Below are 18,044 nucleotides of genomic sequence, written 5' to 3'. Positions count from 1 at the left end.
GGAATTTAAAAGCTCAAGCGTGGTCCTTAATTGAAAACAGAGACGGTAGCGGATACCATTTCAATGCTGTCATTGAATTAACTGATATGACCATTGAAAGAAGGGCTCATTGAGCCACTTAGTGTGTGGTGCTTGTTCCAGTATAAGGAGGCCACAAACTGCAGCCATCACTTGCCTAAAGAGTCTTTCTTTTATATGAAATTCTTATAGCTGAAGTGCTGACCTTCATAATGCAGGCATACCATGACCGCGTGCTCAATTCCTTCCATGATGATATACTGACACAATTAAGGCCGGGAAACCCAAGGGTAGTTTGTTGCCTGTGGTAATTCAGTGGCCCATTTGTACCATTAGCAGCAGATTTTAATTGTTGGAGGCCATTATATGATCTGTGCCTGTAACCAAGAAACCCCAGGAAAATAAATTTTGCAGACATGATGTCCAATTATGTTTATTAAAGCAGAGGCAATGAAAAAAAAAAAAAAAAAAAACCTTCATATTTTGTATGCATTAACCCTCTTCAGTATAAATAAATAGTGGACATATATATAGCACATACGGGTCAAATTTACCATGACTGATTGCAAGTGAAAGTAATGTAATACAATGTAATATAATACAATATATCTTTTGGTGAAACAAAACACACATGGATAGCTTTCCAAATGTGTCCGCCACAGATATTGTGTGAATGAAAGGTAACAAGTTATTCTCATTCTAAATTTACACCAAAATGAAATTTGGTGCAGCTAAAAAAAAAAAAAAAAAAAACCACAAAAAAAAAAACAAATGTGGTGGTGAAATGTGGTGGAGGCTATGTTAAAACCTTTACACACCATGAAACAAGTTTCTAAAGTCATTTTATCTATATATTTTTTCAACTGCTATAGCTGCACTAAAGAGCAAGGAGGGTCTCTGTAAAATAACAAAACACTTATTATGTTTTTTTAAAGGCACATGTACCAGGGCCTACAAACTTTTTGCACTAGAGCGACCTGCCACACAGCCAGCTGGAGGTCAGGGGTTAACACATACAAGATCTTTGTCTCCATGATGTGAACAAATAATGGTTCTCAGGTTATGTGTCTGGAAGCTCATGTAAAAGAGGGATTAGAAAATATATATACGAGAAAATGTAAAAAAAAAAAAAAAAAAAAAGTGATGGAATCGATGCATACTAAGTATTTAAGTGAAAATGAAAGTTTTTCTCACAGGGGAATTTAAGATCTGTCCTTTGTGTAGTCTGACTACCTTGACCCGGAAGAGAGTTGGTGTTTCCTAGTACAGCAGTGGAATTTCTAATTGCCTTACATTCATTCTCTACAGCCGTTCCCTAATGTACGCCATAACCAACTTATATTAACCTAATCTCAACCAGTAAAACAAAATGACCAGCCAAAATGTGCAGATGTGCATCCCAGAAACCTCATTTTAGACAAAACCAGATGGAGGCCTATAAAAAAAAAAAAAAAAAAAAAATGGACCTACAACATTTTTGTGTGTGGTTTGATATATAATTGGGAGCCAAGGTGCTGAAGGTGTCATCTGGCTTTTGTTACTACATTATTTAAGTTTGTGCTCTGCTCCTGTATTAAGCCAAAAATTGCAGGTGGATGGAGTTGCTGCTATGGTTACCTGAAATGTATGAAACATAGATTGTCAATTATATGAAGAGGCTGGATACTCCTCTCCAAGTGGTTACACTGACACCCAAATGTAGAGTCTTGTAAAGTCTTTGAGTGGTAATACGTTTACTTAACACAGTCATTGAGGTCTGGAACACAGGCCACTGTATGTCTGTACTTGTGAAAATATGAATGTAATGCCATGGAAGTAGAGGTTCAGGCCCAATGTTGCCAATTAACAGCAGAACCACAAAGTCACTCGACTGGCCTTTGTTAATGTTAATGTTAATATTTAGAGAGCAGGAAGGCCAATGGCTGACATATAATGATGAAGTTTGCTTGTTTTGTTTTGTTGATAAAATACATTTTAATAATAACGACAAACAAGACACAAAATTACTGACCTCAAATGAACATTTATTTAACATGGTTATTGTCTGCTTTGCCTGTGTTTGCTTAAAGGCAGAATGAGTGGGATTTGTCGGTTGTGGTTTATAAACACACCATTCAAAGTTGGGTCCTCCTCCCCCACTAAGCTAACCACTGGCAGTGAGATTTGGTTTCCTAGGATGTCGACGGAATGAAACGCCTGGCTAAACTGTAATATCCCCATCCTAGGAAAAAACTGCTCAACTGTTCAACAGAAAACAGGCCAATGCCACGTCGCTCCTCATCTACATCCTTCCCTTTTACTTCACACAGTAAATCATTCCCAGTGAATCAGAGTAATACTTTTTTTAAGTGCTGTGGGTATGAACCAGAGTCACATTAAATGCCCCAGGAGAGCCAGAACACACCAATGAGCAGAGACAAATTTGATAATGCAGCATGATTTATATCTAAATCAGACACAGAGCCCTGCTGGTTTCCGTTGCAGCCATCTAATCAGGTCGACACCTGAGATGCAAGGTGAGTGCAATTATCTGCAATTAACTAACTGATGGGACGGGAAACCAGCAGCTCTCTAGATCCTGAGGAGCGGGAGTCATCATCAGCAAGACCAGGGAGCAACATGCATGCTGCAAGGAAAAGGAAAACTTGTGCTGAATTATACCCAATTTAACTCTCTGTGCCTTACCTGTAACACAGTTGCCAATTATTATTATTATTTAAAGAGTTAAGTAACTAGTTCTATCACAGTAAATAGAGGTTTTTTTTGTTTGTTTGTTTGTTTGTTTTTGAAAATAAGTTCCCTAGCTATTTACAGTGATATGAAGATGCCAAAACCTGTACTATTTAGTTAAATCATCTTCAATAATTGTCAGTAATTGTCACACATTTTTATTCCATGAATATGAGATTGTTATAAAATAGTCAGAAATATGTTCTGCACTCTTATATTTTACACTACATTTTGCATTTAGCCATTGCATTTAGCATTTATAGAACATCTTAACATCAGTGACTGGATTTTTCATGAATTGATTTCCCAAAGTTAGTTTCCAAAAGTCATTTATCAGTTGAATATGATTTCAGCTCACTGCTAGTTGATCAAATGCCTTCATCTCTTCTGTGGAGAATGTAATGACTTGTATAATATAATTATTTGTTAGTTAACATTAAATAAGATGAGACATGATTTCTTTATAGCCTCACAATAGTACAAAAAAAAATGCATTTGGCAGCAGTCCAGTTTGCAGCATACACAATAAATGACTCATATGCTTAATTTAATAGAAAAAAAATACCTACATGAACACATAATAATAAAAATATTAATGCACATTTGTTTAGTAACTAAACCATTAGTGTGTACTACATACATAGAAGCACTGTTTTGTTTCAAAAAAAAAAAAAATGCTACGATACACTACCATTCATTACCATATATGACTGTAGAGTCCATGCAAACCACAGATGAGAGATGGGCTTTTGTTTGGATGCCATCTGAATTTCATTTACATAGTACAAGAGGATTTTGGGAAATGTGCGGAAAAATTACAGCTAAGGTGTAAAGATTCATGGATAAAATATTATTTTTGCACAAAGCTACTTTTAGTTCCTTTTATTAATGAGATAACCTACTGGCGCTATTTCAAGAAAACCGTTTTCTTTATGCTATAATGATGTTTGATAATGCTCAGACGTATTCTCACCGGTAAGTGACTGTTTTAAATTGCCTCTTGATGATCTTGGCCTCTCTGTGATGAATGAAACTGTTTTAAAAATGTTCTACATCCCACAACTTCACACTAATCCACAACAATTACACCAAAGTGTCGTATTTCAGACCCGCGTGTCAAAAGATATTCTCTAAAAGCGGCTCTTTAGTCAAGATATAATTTTTCCTCAGTACAGAAGTGAATTAATCTTAGACCTTTTTCATTTTCTGCAAATATACTCCATAAAGTGTATTTTCCTGATTTGATTGCACTGTGTTCATACACAACAGTCATGTGATTTACCTGATCGGGTAAAAAAAAAAAAAAACCTCAGCTCCTCTGCAGGAGGAGACTTTGTGAGATATCTTAGGCACCGTCTCACACATCCCGTAGGAAACATGGCATCATGAGGGCTGTTCATGGAGGAAAGGGGGAGTTGGTGGAGAAAAAAAAAAGAGTTATGCTCAGGGCTACTTTGTGTGATTTATTTATTTATTCCTTCGTTCATTCATTTATTCATTTATGCATTTATTTATTTATTCATTCAGTAACCATTCTGTTTGAGGTCTAATTAATTTTGTCATTTGTTGACAGCCTAATTACTTTGCTGTTTACCGATATATATAGGAATGTAATCTGAATTATGTCTTAAGAAAAGACTTAACCCATCTATTGATCCATCAGATCAGATCATATGTAAACTGTTACTGGTATACAGTTACATATCTTACAGTATCATAGTCTATTTTAACTGTAATGTAGCACCACCAACCTGCCAGACTCTGCACTGGTTAATTAAATAAAATCAACCATTTTCTGTCCATCAACCTGTTATTATAAAAGGCTGCTGTCAAAAGCTTTTACTCTTCCTCTCTCGTCTGCCCCTCCTGTGCTGCTGTTTGCTTGCTTTCCTTTGTTGATTTTTGTCATTGTTTTACCCCTCCCCCTCACTTTCTCCCCCAGCTTTGTCTCTCTTTCTCTCCTTCTCTTTCTTGCTGTCTCAGTGTAATGCGATCCAGCACCAGTGCTGGCAGCCCCTACTGTGGCACCGCAATCTCTGCTCTGCTCCGGTTGCTAGGCAGCCTGTTTGAGACATGGCTCAGCGATGCGCCTCCCTCTCCGTCTGCCTCCAAAAAAGAAGATAGGAGAGTGGCGGGGCTGGTCATCAGGCCATCAGCCAAAATTCAGATGATCCCTCTCCAAAAACTCTTATGTTTTCAGAATGGGGCTGCTTCACATCTGCAGTGCAGCAGAGCATATTGTGAGCTTGAGGGGGGTTTCTGGAGCTATGGTCTTATAGCAAATAAAAAAAAACAACCAAAAGAAAAAAAAAAAAAAAACAAGCACTAACCCACAGGACAGCGTGGCAGATCTCCACCGATGGTGCTGCCCACCTTCTGATGTGTTTGTGTTGGAAACAGTGTGCAGATTTTGTGTCATCAAGCCTAAAATGTAACCTACCATGTGTGGCTAACGCAGTGGGCTGCTGGCAGGCTGCCCAGGTGTGGGCTATTGGTAGGGGAGTAGGGTTACGAGGAAGGAGCTGACATGTTCTGCTACTGTAGAGCCGCTATGAGTCACGGCTCTGGTTGCTCCATGTGGTTGTGGAGGACGATTGCTTCCCTCGACACACAATGGCCCCATTTTAAGGCCTAAATGTCTGTGTTCTCTTCACATTGTGCTTGTGGGCGTCACACATGTTATGCGATTTGCAAGATGTGCGTATAGATTGCTATTCTCCACATTTGCTTAATGCACTCTGTAATGGAAATGCCGCACTATGTCCTTGGGGGAAGGAGGTTTATCATTTGCACCAGCATGCTGAAAAGAGAAAAAAAAATCTCCATTAAAGGCTAAAAATATGAGCAGGCAGTAGATTGTGCTTTGTGATTTACACAATCTAATATCTACCCTTGATACGATGAGTCTTATTTGTCCTTCGCAAATGCATCCAATCAATATGTGTTAACCTACTCTTATACATGAGATTTTTTAGGAGTAACCTCCCCTTCTCTCTTTGTGTTTGTGTGTGTGTGTGTGTCTGTGCAGAAGTACAGGTACCAGGATGAGGAGACGCCCCCCTTGGAGCACAGTCCAGCCCATCTGGCTCCAGGGAAAAGTGCTGAGATGCTTCATATGAGTGACAAGAACCTTGCTGCCATGGAGGCCCTACATGGCTACACACCACACACACATATCTCTCCTGTCAAGGTAGGACACACAAACATATTGTACACACATGGTTGATCAATACTTAACACAATTAGTATGCACAGTACAAACACAGCTGTCAGCATTTAGGCATGTGCCTGTTGTGCTGCTGTGTTACCGTGTCTGTTATCGTCTTGAGTGCAGAACACACTCTGTAATTTATTAACAGTCACATTCACTGTCATTCATCGATCAGCAGGTAGCAGCATACAGTGGATCTTTGCTGCAGTGGTCAGGTTTGGGTTTTACACTGTGTAATGTCTGAGGTGAATTAATTTTGATGACCATTACTGCCAATCAATTTGAGACCTTCTCATTACTGCTGCTACTATATTACTATTTACTATATCACCGCTGTTATTGCTGTTTTTAAGTCCATCAGAGGAATTCAAAATTGCACAGCCAAGAAAACAACACCTCTAAAATTTTAAAGTACTTTAGCCGGCCCATAAAGCAAATGTTGGATTGATGGTGTTTTTAAGGGTGGTTGACTTTCAACACATTAATTAAAGCGAACCTGATGACGCTACAGGCGAAACGCGTTGTTCGCTCGAAATAAAAACTAAGTAAAGTCAACACGGTGTGCGGTAGCCTGTTACTCACTTTTATGACATTAATTAAAGCATTTGAATCGTACTAGAGGGATCTTCGCAATTACTTGTGATGCGTTACCAGTTTGTTATTAACAGAAATAATGGGCCTGAACTCCTTATTTCAATAAGCAGGCTCATTTACACGTGTGATGCACTGAATCATTAGGAGTCATAACATGCTTTGAACTTGTTTTAAGAGTTTCTAGATTCATCTCATGGATTCATCAGGGACAGACATCACACCACACACACTCATCTATCTATCTATCTATCTATCTATCTATCTAGACAGATGGACAGATATAATTAGTTGTCATAACTAATTTGATGGCAATACAGCACATGGCGACACCTGGTATTAACATGTATCTTTGGCATTCAGATTTTCCATCAGGATAATCTGTGAATATTCAGGTGTAAATGCCCACAAGATGCAGAGAGGACTGATGGCAATCCGATGACTAATCCACCTCAGGAGGTGCTCACAGATGCACTTGGCCAAATTTATTTCAAAGTGTAAAAGCAGTTCTCATGTAGCAGCCATGGAACTGGACAAGAAATTGAGTAGATGAAAAATAAGTAGTGGCAAATTGCCTAATATACAAATGTGGCTGCTATCTTGCTTAACAGTAATAGCATTAAAATTCAGATGACCAGCCTGCAGTATGTCCATGTTTAATGAGAGAAGTGCCTACGAGATTGTTGGTGAAACACATAATGAGACGGGCAATTTTGCATCAGCTATGAGTCAAACCTTTCAGGCTGGTAATGTATGTTTCATTTTGGGAGGGGAAAGACTAATCTAATGCTTTGTGGGAATGCTAATGCAAGATATGAAGGTGGCACCTCCCAGAAATGATGCTGAAGTGGTTATTTACAACAGACTATATGCCTAAGACACAGATCTTACAAATATGCAAAGTCTTACAGATGAAGACTTAAACAGGGCTTTGTGAGAGCTTGGAGCTCCAAGCAAGCAAAGCCGACTAAACAAGAGCTAATGGTCAGAGGATACAGCTGACATCAGTGGGAACATGAGCTCAGTCAGTTTGCCTTGAGTGCATTAATGAATGCATAGTGTAGCTACAAATGCAGGCAGGTGTATGCTATAATATGCCCACTTAATAATGATAATGTAATATGCCCACTCATGTTGTTTAGCAGCCTCGTTGCCTTCAGGGATCTAAAGTGTTTCTGTATTTGCTTTGGAACGGGGAGTGCAGTACCAACTCCCACATGGGAGGGGCTTCAACTCCATGTGGAGGAGACGCGTCCATTAAAATGCTCTTGTTTACGGGTAGCGAGAACGGACACAGTTATTGTGCTCTATCGATCTCACTACTGTCACTTAAAATCTTGTCCAACCTGTTCAACTTGAGCTGTGGTGGTGCCAGAGTTTTCCTTGTGGGTGCTAAGAGGGTGCTTGGTTATTGGGTGAGGGTGCGGCAGGATTAATAGGAGCACTCCAGCACTTAAGACCAGATGTGGAGAAGCGGCCCTGAAAGTCAGTTTCAGGTCTCATATAGGCTTACTATGAATATTTCATTAGATTGGCCAGTGCAAACAGCTAGCTCTCATATAGCCAGGAATGAATGAGCTAGCAGCAATGCATCACATGTGCAACACAGATTAACCATCCCCATATATTTTCCACTAAGTGTTCTGTAATAGTTTTTCATAATATTTTAGAGATAGATATAAATTCAACAATATGAAGGCGTGCGGTATCATTAGCTATCATTATGGACAGGTGAACCACAGATGTGATTTGGACCTTTGTTGACAATTTGGCCTCCAGCTACGCTCATGGTGATAGTCTTCTTCTTGTCATCTAAAAACAGTAGAAGGCACTATGGCAAGCAGCTAAAGAGACAGACACTGACAGAAACAGCCACCAGCCATTTTAGATTCCCCAAATAAAAATGCTATAGGCCTACAGTATGTGACTGGTCTTTATTTTAATGTAAATCATTATACAAGTTCTTGGGGACGCTATAAAGATACTGTTCATCCTCATTGTTAGAGTGCGTTACAGTGCAAAAGTACCATCTGCTAGTTTGAGAGGTCGTGATAAAGTATGTTCAAGACTATAGTAAAGCAGTGTTAGAATATGATGATTTACTTTTAAAAGGGAACAAAAGGAGCCAGTGACCTTTCTTGCTGATTTGATTTATTCCCTTCGTCCCAGTGGCGTTTGTCATCCAGCTGCGTGCCAAGGTATTTGTAATCATTCATTGAGGCGATGGGTGTGCCATTTATTGTGGAGGCAGGGAGGCGATTTGCTCTATTCCCGCAATCTACCATTATGAGGTCATTTAGTTTTGTTTAACAAAGGCTTGTAATTGTAATGTGTGCCTTCGAGGGTTACAGATCCATTACATTACATCATTCAGTTATTTCTTTTCTTGAAGATTCAGACCGACTTCCTAGTCAGTAAGTCTGTGAGTTCACTTACAGTAAATGTCATGATTTTATGACATCATGGTTGCACAAAGTATGGGCAGTTAATAATTATATTGTAAGTGGAAGGTCAACATCTGTCAAAAGTCAGTCGTCACATCTGCCAGTTCTCTATTAAAGTGTTTCCCTTACAAAGCATTTACATTTGTAGCTCAAGTGTAATGTATACTGTGCTGTAGACGTGCTCCCTTTCATGTTCTTGATGGGGGAAGTGAAACTAGCTTCTTATAATAGAGAGAAGAGCTTACTCTGATTATTTTACACAGGAAGTCATGGCTACAGCACATGCACAGGGTCAAAAGCAGAGTGCTTATGAATTCTTAATATCTACAGGATATTTATGTGCATGTGCACATGTTAACTGATGCTTCGGTTACTGTATGCCTACGATGTCAGTCACAATTTTGATCATCACAATTTCCACAACATCCTAGTGGTTTACACTAGAATCAGTGGATAAAGTGGGGTTTGCAAGATGATGTTTGATTTGAGGGATCTATTGAGAGAATAAGGAGCAGAAACATCATTGGCAGCCAAAACAAACACAGTTTTGTTGTTTGACACCATAGTAGAAATAGGATAATAATATATCTGCCAGTTTAGACACTGAACCAAGTAGTTTTTCTGCCTCCCAAAAATGGACACTGCACAATGTAAAATGGACAATGTATTGTCAGTTTCACATTAATGACTACACACCAAGAGCACACTCTGGTGTGTCAGCTGTCACAATAAACGCCACAGAAGGCTCTAATATCTCGAGGTGTTACGGCAGGATCTCATATGTTTCTTAGCTCTCAAACTTCCTTACTGCAGTCAGGGGTGGCACCCTGACTTCACAAGCACATTTGACACAAAGAAATAGGAAATGCAAAACAAGCTTCTAGCTAGTTGACAGTGACAAGCTAATAAGCTCAGCTCTATAAGAGAAGCTGTAGTTTGCTTTCTTACTAGCTACTTTGGTGCTTTTATTGTACCACAAAGTAGCAAGAATTACATTCTCACTTAAAACTGTTATAGGAAATATATTTCATGCAAAAATAAACTTGTCTTGCAAGCGTAAGTCATAAAGTGGGCCTGTGACAGAGAAAACTTTCGCCTTAACTGAGACCCATTAGATTTTCGGATTATGTTCAAATAAAATGGGAATAAAATGGGAGTGTGATGAATTGAAATGTAGTACACTCTAGTTCCTAAAACGTAGCAGCTCTGTCAGGAGAAAGATGAACTCAACAACATTCAATCTCAGCCTGTCTATTTATTTGGTATCTTTTCTAAGACAGACTATACATAAGATTACATGGTGTAGCTGCATGATGGCGTATCAGTGATCATCACCTAAGGCTCTGCACAGTAACCTCAATACAGCACAACATATAAAATCACAGAATTATAGTCCCTGCATACTGCATCTGATGCCACAAAAATATTTTACTATGATTTGTTAAATGATGTGATGTGACACTTTGTGACAAAAAAGGAAGAAATTATATTTGTGTAGCAATAACAAACATTCAGTACTATTAATATTTTTTTTTTTTTTTTTTTTTTTTTACCATATAAGAAGCAGCGTGTTGCTCACAATGTTGCTATTTCTATTCCTGGAATGCCGCATTATTTATGGACTCGGACTCTGTTCAGGGAAAGTTGAGCCCGGTACCTCTGCTCACTTAGTTCAAAAGGACTTGTTTGCACTGTTGCATCCTCATGTGGTGAAAAAAAGAAACTGTAGCCCCGTTCCCGGCCTGGTGGATGAATATGGACAAAGCTGCTGTATCTAAATGTGACTCTTACTCATGATTATTTGCAACCATTCTGTTTATTACCCACCGAAACGGCCTCATGTCGGCGATCATTTTATATTCTCTGAGAGACATGCAAGTACTGACATTTTTGAATGTCCCAGGTGTATACACAGTATCTGCCTGATCCTTTCTGAGAGTGATGATGGTAATGAAAATAGTGATGGCAGTTATTGTTATTGTTATTGATGCTGATGCTGATGATGATGATTATTCCATGGTTTCTCTCAACTATTTTGTTTTGCTGTTTTTCCTCCACTATTCCTCACACTGTCATGATAATCTCATTGAAAACAACCCTCTAACATTTTCTTTTGGCCCTAGCCCTAGAAATTATGTCGTTTGCCTTACAAGATCCATGCATAACCTATACAAATCCAGATTTTCCAGATAACTCCACTGCCGTGTCATAAAACCTCCCCTCCAATCCTTCGTTTAGCTGTGTCTCTACCCCATCTTTGTATCTGCCCACTCCATACAATAAAGAAAAATGTATATTATTGTACCTTAGCCCTCTGCTGAGATTTGTTACAAGCTCTCACTCACCACTGTCAGAGCTGGTTGGCCATCCTTGTCTATGCAAAGACTCGGTTCATTGGTACTCCTCCATCTTAATTATGCAGTTTTTTTTTTTTGTTGTTTTTTTAAGAAAAATATTGGCGGCCAGTTTAGTTTTAAGTTCCATAACTCATTTTATTCTGATTGTATCTAAAATCAGGACTGAGATGGAACTACTTGCATTTCGCCTTGCTATATTTCCTTTTTTTCGTGGTGTGCGTCCGTGATTTTCGTAACTTCCTGTTGGATGTTGTGCTGTTGATCTGGTTGGGAGCTGCACACCCACCGCCCAAAGGCTGACACCCAGAGGAGTCCCGAGCACAACAAAACAAGAAAATCCATGCAGAGGGCAGGGTCTCTGCAGACACACACACCAACACACACCTATAGTGGGTCATAAGTGATGATTAAGTGGATTATATTTGTATGAGTAAATGGAAAAAATGAAAGATGATTTTATTCAAAGCTGTTAGTGATTTTCACACTGTGTGATCACTGTGGCCTCTTTATGATCTTTCAGTTTGTTTAATTTATGCATAATTCTTCAATTTGTCTTAGGTTGAAGGTGAATGTAATGTATGTAGCTGCCCTAATGGTTAGGTCATCCATGCAAAAGGCCCAGTAAAATAAGGCTAAAGAAAGGCTAAAAAAAAAAAAATATATATATAATAATAATAAAATAAAAGGAAAAAAACAGTCATGGAGGTTGTCTGTTTTAACTGCAGCCTTGTTGGGGAAAATGTGTTAATGCAAGTTAATGCTCTGCCCCGCCCTAACAGTGACTACTGATGTGTCATTGAGCAAGGCACAAAGGCTCGAAGCTTCGCCTGTGAGCTGCACAGCAGACAACAATTGAAGGCTGTGTTTGCACTGTGAACTAGAAGTGCACAGATTGTATCGGTAATATCAGGATCAGCGCTAATCCAGCTCCCAAATTCGTGTACTTGGTTCAGCAAACACAGCTGTTTCGGTACTGATACTTTAAAGATGTGCTTTGCCGCGAACTAAAACTTTTCTGGCAGGAGTAAAAGTGTGGCCAGACATGTGAAAACGCTGAGCTGCAGCTTTGTGAAATTCATAGGCGTAGCATGTATTGTTTAAGGATTATTTTTTGGCATTGCTGCTTTATTCGATAGTGAAAGTAGAGAGTGACAGGAAGGGCAGAGGAGAGACAGGGGATGACATGCAGGAAAGGGCTCGATCTGGCATCGAACCCGGGCTGATGTGGTAAGGACGGAGCCTTGATACGGGGCACAGTGCACACTCTACCACGTGATCCTCTGAGAGTAATGCAATTATCATTTAGAGAAAGAGCCTGAGCTTTACGGGTTAAATAATATTCTGTTTTATCAGGAGTCACTACCACACTGTTTTTAAAAATTGACTAAACATGTTCTGAATACACTGTTTTAAAAGTCTATCAATTATCTGTGTTTGGCCAGTGTAAAGAACTAAGAATGTTATGTAATGTATTTTCTATTGTATTATAATTATGAATCCTGTTTTTTTTTTTTTTTTTTTTTTGTGCGTGTTTTTTTTTTATGTTGTTATTCAATGCCCTGTCCACAATTTCTTAAATATGTACAATTAATGCACTTTTTTCTGTATTTTTTTTTTTTTTTTTTTTTTTAAATATTTAAACGCTAGGTGGTTTGAGTAAATTAAATACTAGGTAGAATGTATAATGTTGATAAATCACACCCAAAAAATCCAATAATGCTGATGTGCCATATGCCAAAATTTTCCACTTCTTTGGGCCGATACTGATATATGCACATATTTTTTTTCCACCTGATTGCATCAAGTCTCTCCTGTAGTGGAATTAACATTATTATGCCTACTCTTACTGAGACGGCCCACTGGCAGATGCAGACATAAAATCCAGTGCTTCTCAAAAATGTACACTCACAGAGCATAATAAGAAAACAACTTCAACTTAGGTTATGTAAAACATGCCATGTTTATTTTCATATAGTATTTTCTTTTTTTCTTTTTCTTTTTTTTGAGAACAAAACTGTAAGATTCATCCTACTTAAACAGGCGTAGATGATACCTGTTTTGTCACAACCAGGGCAAATTTGACCTATTTCACATATTTGCTGATACTTCATTTTAAAGCTGATATCGGCCGATACTGATGACATGCCAATATTATCACATACTGGTTCTGAAAAAGTGATATCAATTGTGATTGTGTGTGTGACTGCAAAAAAGAGCTGCACAAACTCAGTCAGCTGTCCCGTCCAGGGGAAGTTGACTAAGTTTTGAAATTAAAAAAAAAAAAAAAAGGGTCACCCATCCACTGCACCTCCCCTGCTCCCACCCGCCTGCCCTGCACAATTATGCTCTCCCTTCTGTTGTTTTGCAGCCAGTGTTGATGTCAACGGGACACACTCCAATGTACACCTCTGCTGTTTCCACACTGGTAAGAGCACAGTACTCCCTGCCGCGCTGTCATCGAGAACCGCTTTTGAAGTTATCAATATCATCATCAATCATCATCATCAGTCCAGCTTTAACGTCTCCATTTACCGTCTCTTCCTCAATTTGATGTCACTCACAAAGTTTGGCCGTCTGATCGCAGACAGCTGCCTGTCCGTTCGACGTCATTACATCTGCACCGCTGAGCAGTGCGAGGTCATCTGTATTCTGATTGTATCGGTGTGTTCACACTCATCATCAGTCTTTGTCTGACAGATTTGTACCGCCTGCATTCACTGGCTGCTGCTGTTGGGCCTCACCGGCATCACGATGTATACGGCTGAAAAAGCGGAAAAAATGTTGCAATATTGTGCTGTAATTTCACCACAACATAAACAGTGATATTACTGCATAGTAACCAGGCTGCTGTGTAGTCAGCATATCTGATAACTTTGCATTAGTAGGTCAGTAGGCAGTTTCAATGTACTGAATAGAAATCATTTTCCCAATTTCTGTTGCACACCTCATATGCATGTATTTATGTTTATATGACAGATAGATAGATAGATAGATAGATAGATAGATAGATAGATAGATAGATAGATAGATAGATAGATAGATAGATACCTATGTGCAAAGCAGGAGTGAAACCTGTAGGTGTCAGTGTTTGCCTATGGAGAGTGCCTTTCATAACCTTGAGAGGATGGCCGTGCTGCTTTATCAATAAAACACTTTTATGATAAGGCAGGTTGTATTAGCCTCACGGGCCATGAATTGCTCGCAAGACTTCAGCTGGCTTGCAAGGCTAAAAGTTTATGTCATGGCAGATGAATTTATATTAAAGCGCCGATGGCTTTTCCCTCCTGCCTCTAGCAAAGCAGCGAGCAAATTGTCCCCTATAAACAAAGCCTGTGTGCCATAAAAAAAAATTTTAAATTCAAATGCAAAGGCCAGGTAGAGCTGTATTTTAATTTTAAAGGATCAAATAGGTGATCAGTGGAAAGTGTAGGCTTGCAGTTTCTCCCTCCCTGTGAAACAAGACACTGTTCTTGCAAGAGTACATCATTTATTGTCCCTATCTGCTCATCCTTACTTTAGACACACCCAGTCTAATAGTGTCTGGTTATAATTAAACAGTTAAAAGCATGGGCCAGGAACACTATCTGCACCCTACATTATACAGTAAGCTAGAGGAAAGAAGAATGTACAAAGTAATGAGAAGCAGTAACAAGAAAAATGATGCACTTTCGAGTGAATTCTCTTATGCATGCTTTGGTGTGTGTATGTGTGCATGCAATTTTCTGCTCTGGCTGAGTAAACTAAACAAGGCGACACGGTCTCCAAGATACATTGCACACGCATGCATGATAAAGATGCCTTTGTGGCTAGGGCAGCGCTTGTGTAGTGTCCGCTGATGTGTAGGTGGTGTCTTCAGTCTGCCTCTTTATTGCTTTAATGGTGTGGGGTTTGCCAGTACCTAGGCCTCCTGTCCCTGCTGATTTATGGGTAGGATGCTCTCTGGAAGCACTGCAGTAATTTGGCAAAGTAAGCGGAGGTCTTGGGGTTATGTAGACGTTTTGGCATGTGGGTGTTACAACAATTTAGCTTCAAATGAGACCTCTCTTTTTAAAATTACTGTAATTAAGAGTGCAGTTTCTTGGTGTGTTCCTCTGTTTGTATTTTACCAGCAGGAGTCAGAGCATAGGTAGCAGGTTAGGTGAAGGACATTTCGACAAAGACAGACACACAGGCGATTGCGAGATTGCAACCTGTGACCTGTGTGGAGGACAGTCTGTTTTATCACCAGGTCACCCTGTCCCTCTTTTAAGATGGGAACAGTGATTTTTCCTTTGGTGAAACAGCTGTTTTCGAGAAATAAGACCGTGAGGTCATGCAAACTTTTTTGGGCTTATTGGGTTTCATATCCATTCAAGTGCAAAGTGTATTTTTTCTTCATATTTCTAAACCTTATCGGAAGTTAATGATGCTGATCTGTGCTAATATTAATGAATCTTTTCACTTCAGTAGTTCAGGCTGAGAATTTATATTCTAACGAAGGGTAAAATTCATATTCAAATTAACACTGTGGGTTTTGCTTGATGAGCCACCATGCCACATAATCAGCTTTTTTATCTGGAAGAGAGTCACTATTTACAGCATTCTCCGCCAATCTCAAAGACGTCCCTGATAGTACTTTGCTATCTTGGAAGTGAAGTCAGTGGTGCTGTACTTTTAAAATCTTACAAGTTCAACATTTGCTTTCCTGTAAGTCGTGTAAAATCAGCATTTGGTCATTTTCTATCTTCCGATATTTTCCAACAATGAGTTGATTATGTAAATACTGAAATTTAATAGGTTTGGCCTTTATATGCATGAAATGAGTGAAAAAAAATAATCAGTCATTCTGTATTTTTGGATGAAATTTCTTTTAAAAGTGAACAAGTGAGCCCATATCCCTTTCTTTTCATATCTTTTTAGCTTCAAGAGCAGTCACTGGCAGCCAGAGACAGGATGAAAATCCCTTTCTGTTGAAGGAATTCTGTGTTTTTAAACAAAAAAATACAGTCATTTTATAATAAAACATTGGCGCTCTAAACATCCCACTTGTCTTTAGTTCATCACCTGGCAGGGCAGTGAGGAAAAAAACTGGCATTGAGGATCCGGTCCGGGGGCCATGTCTTTGCTTACCGAGCATCATTCTTCCTGTTGACTTTACACTCCGTTATCTCTCCTCCAGCTGAAAACAAGTTCATTTCAGTTCCTCTCCTTTCTAACAAGAGCATTGTTCCCCCACATCTACTTTTCACCACAAACCCCGCTCCGACTAAATACTGTCAACACCTCTAAGATGTGTTTGACATTGAGCACAAAAAGGCAATCGTTCCTCTTTTTTTTTTTTTTAATGTGAGGATTCAATTACCGTTTTCTCTGGTGTTTCCCCAAGAGCTCCCCATCAACCCCCCCTCCCTTTCTACTCTACTCTCTTGTCTGGTCGGTATCTGGTTTCTATCTCCATTTTCTTCGTCCTCCTTACTTTTCTTTAATAAATGTTTAAATATGTCCCTGCAGCTTCAGTGTAATTACTGTGCAGCTGCAGCTCAGGTCTACTGGGAAGGAGAGGGGGGGAGGAAAGGGAGGGTAAAAAAAAAATGCACTGAAGAAGAGGAGAGAGCTGTTCGTGCTGAATGGTGGAGCAAGACAGATAGTGAGGGCCTTGCAGCTCAAAGGGTGGGAAAATTAGATAGGTAGAGTGAATTTTATTTAGTGAAATGTCAGCTGAGAGCTTGTCCTTCAGCATGTCCTTACGTAACTGCTGTGCGTGCTTGCATTTGTGTGTATGTGTGTGTGTGTGTGTGTGTGTGTGTGTGGATATGTGCACACATACATACATATACATCACACGTTTTTCTGTCCATCTGCCTGTTTCAGAGAGAGTGTGCATGAGCGAGCTATGAGAAAGCTGTGAATTAAAGTCATGTTTTCCCAGTGAATTCTGCTCTTTTCAGCATCAGCAGTTGTGTGCCTTCATCAGGCCACACAAACTAATTAATAATTTGCTTGAGGAGCTGCAAATGATGAATGCCAAGCAGTATATCACACAGTGTAATCAGCAAATAATTTTCTTCTTCACACATCCCACCCATCTCATTCTCCTTCCTGTCTAAGTGTGTTGCTGTCCATGGCGCTGAATCCACTGGCAGCAACAACATCAAGCTAAGCAGCAGAAGAAGTATATCATTAGTATTTTACTATTTATTCATTTCTCAAAAGGAATATGAGAAAGCATAAACAGGAGTAAGTAGATACCTTGTGCAGGTGAAATAAAAATAGAGGGGCTTAAGAGAGTCTCACTTAATTAATGATGAAATAATATGGATAAAAGTCAGAGAAAAAAGGCAATGGTTGAGTGAAATTATTTATAAAAACAAGCAGAACACAGGGCAGGATGAAATGACAGTTCTGTGATTAATGATGACCACCAACATGTTTGATTTTAACACAACTTTTAACTTTGCAACTTTTTGCAAAGTTAATGCATTTTATGTGACTTTATGTGTTTACTTGGATAAAGTCACAGAAGAAAGTGGCAGTAATTTGCTTGTTAACAAGTAAATGTCTTATATCGCTTTAAAAACCAAGCAAGCACGTTTTTTTTTCCACCCAGGATGACCCACTTAAAAAAAGTGGGTGACACTGTTTAAGTTACCAGAAGCCCTGTGCACATTGTTGTAGAAAATTAGCAAGGAGTTATGAAAACTGTTATTCATGCTG

At 39.1% G+C, this 18,044-nt stretch overlaps 1 protein-coding gene across 1 annotated transcript in view; it reads left to right on the top strand.

The window, feature by feature from the left end:
• Positions 1-18,044, top strand: part of dlg4a (discs, large homolog 4a (Drosophila)) — a 57,822-nt gene that overhangs the window by 20,142 nt on the left and 19,636 nt on the right. The window contains exons 2-3 of the mRNA XM_030068975.1: positions 5,777-5,938; positions 13,720-13,776. Coding sequence (XP_029924835.1) covers positions 5,777-5,938; positions 13,720-13,776 — 219 coding nt within the window. The remainder of the gene's footprint in view (positions 1-5,776; positions 5,939-13,719; positions 13,777-18,044) is intronic.

The sequence above is a fragment of the Myripristis murdjan genome, chromosome 14 (genome assembly GCF_902150065.1).
Source record: "Myripristis murdjan chromosome 14, fMyrMur1.1, whole genome shotgun sequence".
NCBI lineage: Eukaryota > Metazoa > Chordata > Actinopteri > Holocentriformes > Holocentridae > Myripristis > Myripristis murdjan.
The sequence above is the reverse complement of the archived record's forward strand: the minus strand, read 5'-3'. Positions and strand labels throughout refer to the sequence as shown.